Consider the following 7882-nt stretch of genomic DNA (forward strand, 5'->3'; position numbering starts at 1 on the left):
CTCAATAATCAGATTTGATTACTATGCATTTGACCCAGGCCTGGTATTGGTGACTTATTGTACCACCTGAATGTCCCATGGTTTATTCCAAATGATAAATGTTGAGTGAACCCACCCAGTTCATAACTAACCAGAATTAACAGCTAGGAACCAAAGGTCAATGTCTGTTATCAGAAATCCTGAACTCTGCCAAACAAACACCTTATATTCCTTTTGGACTTCTTTATATATTGAAGGCAGGTGTGAAAGTAAGCCAATACGGTCCAACAAAATAAATAGTGGGGGTATGCCGTACCCGTAAATCACAATAATTAACACAAAATGCCAAAGAAACTACAGCATAGACGATTACACCATCATCTAACATTACTGCATGTCAGCCGCATGAAAAATGTGTGGTACACGCTCTTACATTTTCTTAAAGTGGAGATGAGTGGCTGATACCGAGACACTGTGGAGAGCAATGGATGCACCAATTCAGGCTACAAGTGTAGGCCTAATGAAAATAGCAGAATGTCATTACAATACACGTGTAGGTGTTTTGTAACAGATGAGCAATGTTTGGATACTGAAATTATTTTGAGTGGACAAAAGCGCGCGGGTAGCCTGCAGGAGCGCTTTTTTGAAGTGATTGTTTTACAAACAGATAAAAACATGACTGGTTGTGTTTATGTTACATTAAAAGGTAATACATGTTAAAAGTTATATGACAAATGTACTAGGACTACTAGGTCCACAGAGATCCTGTGAAATGAATAGAGATTCTATAAGTAATTCTATGATTACACCTAGGCTATAAAATAAATGTTTGCATGTATCACCTTGCACACACAGGGAGTCCGTACCAGTAAGAAATTAAATCTACCTTCACACCTGAATAAAGGTACCATTAATCCTTATCTTGAGTAGATTCCATTTGGATTATTAATCTCACATTGACTACCGTAATGGGTTTTATATACCAATTTTACAATGAAATGATATTTATTGAAGAAGCCTCTGGACTTCACAAGGATAAGCCAGATCACACATTCTGCCAATTGTCCACTGGTTTAATCTTGGTAAAGCTAATCTAAAAATATTGGTAAAGCTAACCAAAACCTCTGAAGTGAAGAGCATACAGTAGAAATAGCTTCCACCATTGGGTTACATGAGACCAGGATTTATTATCGTATTATCTTTCTGGACTGAACCGAAGGAACCCTTTGGGCTTTGTCCTCATCAGTCTTAGTAAAACAAATGGTAAGTTCTCTTCTTTGGTCTTTTAAGGATAACTTACACAACAAGCAGTCAGATTCTCTCTCTCTCGACAGTGCCTCTCATCAGAGCACTAATCTATCAAACACATTTTAGGCCAAATTCCTATTACTGATGAAACTGGTAGAAACCGGAAGTCTATAGGAAGTTAAGTACATCTAACCAGTATATGTGGCAGTCACAAATGACTAGCTGAGAGGGCTAGGTTCTGGGATACAGAGAAGGATCAGAAGACTGTCTTTTCTTCCCCATCACCCAGCCAATAAAGCTTGGTTAAACCAGTGAATGCTGCGCCCACGGTGACACACACACACCTATAGGCTATAATATGAGCTCCTTACTGATGCTGCTGGACTCATTTACCTCTGGGATCAGAAGACAGAGGCTGGGCCAATTAGAGAGAAAACAAGCTGTTTGTTTGGCATTGGAAAGACAGGAAGAGAATCCACATGAAAGACTGTAGAGGCATGTTAAATAACCCTGAGGTCTTAACAGTAAATGTGTTGCGTGATAACGATTGATTCTTCTAACCCAGGTTAGAGGGGATGGCATTTAAAGTTGAACTATTCCCTTCTTATGAATGTAACTGTAATCCATCCAGTCTTATTAGTACAACCTTTTATTGTGAGAGGCATCGGACAGCTTTTAAACACGTGTATCCAACCCGGGTTGTCCGTGGACACTAAAAAGCAGATTACTGTAGCTCACAGAACTAAACGCTGGGCTCTGGAAGCTAACACCAGTCTTCAGGTCTATTAACTCAAGGATAGTTCACTCATCCACCTCTGCTAGACTTCACAACCTCTGTAACCCCCAGCAGCTGTGTGATTCAAGTCACGGCACCAATGTGACTAACCATGTATCGATAATACTTAGACTTGGTAGGGCATTACGACTCTTTATGGCATGGTCATAAAGACTTCATGAATGCTAAATGTTACATTATCACAAATCTCTCTAAGTAAACAATAGCTTTTCCATTTCATGCAGCAATACACCTTTTTAAAAATGTAACCTTTATTTAACTAGGCAAGTCAGTTAAGAACAAATTCTTATTTACAATGACGGCCTACACCGGCCAAACCCAGACGACGCTGGGCCAATTGTGCGCCGCCCTATGGGACTCCCAATCACAGCCTGGATTCAAACCAGGGTGTCTGTAGTGACACCTCTTGCACTGAGATGCAGTGCCTTAGACCGCTGCGCCACTCGGGAGCCCTACATTACATGGAGACACTAGTCAGATCCACAATAGTCCTGCTGACCAAACCTTTGACCAATACATGTCCTGTATGTGGAGAGCCATCATGATCACCAGGAGGTTTACAGATCTGAGCCCAGCAGAGGTGACTGATGCGATACGACATAGGCTTTCACTGAGCCCGTCCGACCGTCAAACACGCTGTCACCACACAGACAACATGGAACCGCACAGTCAGTCCGCAGCCCACGGTGGCCATAAATACTGTGAATATGTTAAGTCTGTTAATATTCAGTCTTCTTTATTAGGGTACACGATTACGTAAACAGGCAGTAAAAACCTCCCTGTCCATAGCCTGCTGTTTGTACATGCATAACTTATTGGTGTGAGGGTATGTAGTTTATAATATGAACATACTCATACGGCATACTACTATTATGGGGAAAAGATTGGACTGGCATGCATTGCACTAATCTGCGCCAAGAGTTCTCTGCCTAGGAATTATGACTGTTTCAATGAATGCATCTATTTTCACAGGTCAGATGATGACATCCACATGCCTCCTCATTACTGAATGTGCTCTAGTACTGTTCGCAAACAGGAAATCACAGACTACAACCTAATATCTGTAGACAACTCACATCTGACTAAACAGCTGTCAGTATTACCCATATCAAAGGTTATGGTAGAAAACAGTGTTTATAAAGAATCGCATTTTCCATCACATATCATGTAGCTAGAGAACTATGCTCATCATGTACTCTATTGTTATAACAGTCAAATGTGTTCTGCCAGGAATCAGGACATCAATTAAAACTTAAGTTGGACAGTGGTCCTCGTGTGACCATATCTGGCCGTCTTTCCAAGGGCGTTTCCGTTCTGATGATGGCTAATCACATATCCCTTCCTTTGTATAGGCTACCGTTACATTGTAGCCATACGACCTCGATATGGCGCTGACAGTGATACATATTCCATGCATTATGAACCAAAGATGACAACAGTAGACCATAGATTTATAGATCCATACTTGAAATAAGCACATGGTCAACAGAGTCATGTTTCTCTAAAATAAATAGATACTTTATTTACCTCTTTCCTTCTGCTCTCTGCCCCGGGTCTGGTGATCAGAGCCGTGTCACCGCAAACCACAGCAGCATCCTCCACGAACACACAGTCCGGGAGCGACTCGTCGGCGGGGAGTTCGATCACCTCCAGCCCGAGTTTCTGCTTCAGAACCCCGACGTATACCTCATGTTCTCTCTGAGCTTTCTCCAGGTCCACGTCCGAAACGTTCATCCTCAGTGCCTCTTTGGCAAGGGATACGGGTATAGCTCGAACAACGGCGTGAGTGAAGTTACCAAAATCTGCCATCACACCAGCCATGTTCCGTTGATTGTTGTTATCCACAAATTGCTCAAACAAATAGCTCGAACAGTAGGCTATTCTAAATATATGAGAGCGAATGTTGTGGGTGTCTCTCTGTTGATTTAGCTTTGTTCGTTTGTTTTTCTTTTGGTTCTTTTTTTATTTACTAAACTGACAGCTCAACTCAAATAGGCAACAAGCAAGAGACAACGGTTTGATGACGCGCATTAACGTACAATCACGTGAACGAATGTAACCGCTAGTATTGATTCCCCGTGAAGCCACAGCTCAGCCCGACATGTGACAGACAATGTGGCTCGTAAACAGAACAAGCAGATTGAGACGCTCTGGCTGGCGCTCAGTTACTTTGTAACAACTTTCTATTACTTTGTAACATCGTTCTATCGTCGACGAACAAATGGGTTACAAAATCACCACACTCTTTACATAAAATAATGTCAGTTAAGGCTAGTGCATAATCATTAATCAAACCGTTATTAAAATGTAGGCTATAGCCACGTGGGTGTTTCACAGTCTTTTCATTCAAATAGCAAATCTTTATTAATGTGTACATTTCATAACCATATTTTGCAAAAGTTGATATAAAGAGGTCACTGTCATCTCTGGCGTATTATTGCAATAGGCCTACCTGCCAGTTTAGCAAGTGTCAATGCCAAAGCAAAACAAAATAAAATTTTCTGTGATTTTTTTTCATGTAAGATACATTTATATGGGTGTTATGAAACCGTTGAGCTCTCAACTATTGACAGTAATTTACTGACAATAACTCCTCCTCCCCCACACCTGCTAAGAACAACGTGTGCTTCTTTGACAAGCTATTCCAGGCCATGGTGCATTTCCACTACTGACTTACGCCAGTGTTTTAACCAAAAGGCTCAGACTCAATGGGCCATGGCCTCAGTGGACTGCTCTGACTTGCAGCCAAGGCCATGAGCTCTGGTGCTTTTCAGCTGTTAAAACATGGTTTAACACTTTCCAACATTAACACCTTCTCACAAAGAACTGTCTTGATGCAGAGGTTGTTGATTCTGCTCTTCACAAGTCCTCAGTGTCAGCCCTGGCTATACAGAAACAAAGTTACCAAAAAATAAAACTAGAGCCTACATTACCATATAACTGGTGACACACTGGTACTGCACTGGAAAAAACACATCACTTTCCTATACTGCTGCCTAATGGGGTTGAGACTACAGCATCCCCCAGCATATCACAGTGTACGGCAATAATGGAACTACATATATTCACAGTGAACAAAACACATTTTTCTGAATAATTTCTAATGTCAGCATCCACCAGCATATTATTTTCACAATGAATGGGAACAACAGATTTCACATCCACACTGAAATATGGACAAAGCACATATCTAATTTCTGTTATATTGGTCGTCTTAATATAACAGTTGAAGTTGGAAGTTTACATACACCTTAGCCAAATACATTTAAACTCAGTTTTTCACAATTCCTAAAATTTAATCCAAGTAAAAATTCCCTGTCTTAGGTCAGTTAGGGTCACCACTTTATTTTAAGAATGTGAAATGTCAGAATAATAGTGGAGAGAAATATTTATTTCAGCTTTGATTTCTTTAATCACATTCCCAGTGGGTCAGAAGTTTACATACCCTCAATTATTATTTGGTAGCATTGCCTTTCAATTGTTTAACTTGGGTCAAACGTTTTGGGTAGCCTTCCACAAGCTTTCCACAATAAGTAGGGTGAATTTTGGCCCATTCCTCCTGACAGAGCTGGTGTAACTGAGTCAGGTTTGTAGGCCTCTCTGCTCGCACACGCTTTTTCAGTTCTGCCAACAAATGTTCTATAGGATTGAGGTCAGGGCTTTGTGATGGCCACTCCAATACCTTGACTTTGTTGTCCTTAAGCCATTTTGCCACAACTTTGGAAGTATGCTCTGGGTCATTATCCATTTGGAAGACCCATTTGCGACCACGCTTTAACTTCCTGACTGATGTCTTGAGATGTTGCTTCAATATATCCACATAATTTTCCATCCTCATGATGCCATCAATTTTGTGAAGTGCACCAGTCCCTCCTGCAGCAAAGCACCCCCACAACATGATGCTGCCACCCCCGTGCTTCACGGTTGGGATGGTGTTCTTTGGCTTGCAAGCCTCCCCCTTTTTCCTCCAAACATAACAATGGTCATTATGGCCAAACAGTTCTATTTTTGTTTCATCAGACCAGAGGACAAATTCTCCAAAAAGTACGATCTTTGTCCCCATGTGCAGTTGCAAACCAACCTTTTTTATGGCGGTTTTTGAGGTTATGTCGATATAGGACTCGTTTTACTGTGGATATAGATACTTTTGTACCCGTTTCCTCCAGCATCTTCACAATGTCCTTTGCTGTTGTTCTGGGATTGATATGCACTTCTCGCACCAAAGTACGTTCATCTCTAGGAGACAGAACGCGTCTCCTTCCTGAGCGGTATGACGGCTGCGTGGTCCCATGGTGTTAATACTTGCGTACTATTGTTTGTACAGATGAACGTGGTACCTTCAGGCGTTTGGAAATTGCTCCCAAGGATGAACCAGACTTGTGGAGGTCTACAATTGTTTTTCTAAGGTCTTGGCTGATTTCTTTTGATTTTCCCATGATGTCAAGCAAAGAGGCACTGAGTTTGAAGGTAGGCCTTGAAATACATCCACAGGTACACCCCCAATTAATTGACTCAAAATATGTCAATTAGCCTATCAGAAGCTTCTAAAGCCGTGACATAATTTTCTGGAATTTTCCAAGCTGTTTAAAGGCACAGTCAACTTAGTGTATGTAAACTTCTGACCCACTGGAATTGTGATACAGTGAATTATAAGTGAAATAATGTCTGTAAACAATTGTTGGAAAAATTACTTGTGTCATGCACACAGTAGATGTCCTAACCGACTTGCCAAAACTATAGTTTGTTAACAAGAAATTTGTGGAGTGGTTGATTTTTCACAGATTTTTTAAAGACAGGAGACAGGAGCACACAACAAACATCCGTTATGACTGTAGGTAAAACAGGCTCAGGAATAGAAACATCACCATGGAACAAGAGCTAACTCGTGACTAAGACATAAGAACACCCCATAATTCACTGAGCTTCCGTCCCAGAGTTCCATGAGCTGACATGGAAAGGAAGCTTCTACAAAGCCCACTGCATAATGCAGTTATGACACATACATTGACATAATATGTTGTTATCCTTTGTTTGAACAGGCAAACAGCCTATCATATTGGTCCTGTTCTGTTTTATACTAGTATATAGGACAATAGACTGGGATGCAGTGAGTAAAGAAAATAAAAGCAGAGCCATTGCACTGCCACTTTACATTTACATTTTAGTCATTTAGCAGACGCTCTTATCCAGAGCAACTTACAGTAGTGAATGCATACATTTCATACTTTTTCTCCGTACTGCTCCGTACTGGTTTCTGACATACACACACAGTACCAGTCAAAATTTTGGACACCTACTTATTCAAGGGTTTTTCTTTATTTTTACTATTTTCTTCATTGTAGAATAATAGTGAAGACATCAATACTAAGAAATAACACATATGGAATCATGTAGTAACCAAAAAAAGTGTTAAATCAAAATATATTTTATATTTGAGATTCTTCAAAGTAGCCACAATTTGCCTTGATGAAAGGTTTGCACACACTTGGTATTCTCTCAACCAGCTTCATGAGATAGTCGCCTGAAATGCATTTTAATTAACAGGTGTCCCTTGTTAAAAGTTAATTTGTAGAATTTCTTTCCTTCTTAATGCGTTAGTTGTGTTGTGACAAGGTAGGGGTGGTCTACAGAAGATAGCCCTATTTGGTAAAAGACCAAGTCCATATTATGTCAAGAACAGCTCAAATAAGCAAAGAAAAACGATAGTCCATCATTACTTTAAGACATGAAGGTCAGTCAGTCAGGAAATTTTCAAGAACTTTGAAAGTTTCTTCAAGTGCATTCGCAAAAACCATCAAGCGCTATGATGAAACTGGCTCTCATGACCGCCACAGGAAAGGAAGACCCGGAGTTACCTCT

The 7882-nt window shown here is 40.6% G+C and overlaps 1 protein-coding gene across 1 annotated transcript in view; it reads right to left on the bottom strand.

Moving 5' to 3' along the window:
• The window catches only part of ddah1 (dimethylarginine dimethylaminohydrolase 1), a 139729-nt gene extending 135574 nt beyond the window's left edge, over positions 1-4155 (bottom strand). Inside the window, exon 1 of the mRNA XM_014123372.2 lies at positions 3551-4155. Coding sequence (XP_013978847.1) covers positions 3551-3844 — 294 coding nt within the window. The 5' untranslated portion in view covers positions 3845-4155. The remainder of the gene's footprint in view (positions 1-3550) is intronic.
• Between the last annotated feature and the right edge of the window lie 3727 nt (positions 4156-7882).

The sequence above is a fragment of the Salmo salar genome, chromosome ssa10 (genome assembly GCF_905237065.1).
Source record: "Salmo salar chromosome ssa10, Ssal_v3.1, whole genome shotgun sequence".
Lineage (NCBI taxonomy): Eukaryota > Metazoa > Chordata > Actinopteri > Salmoniformes > Salmonidae > Salmo > Salmo salar.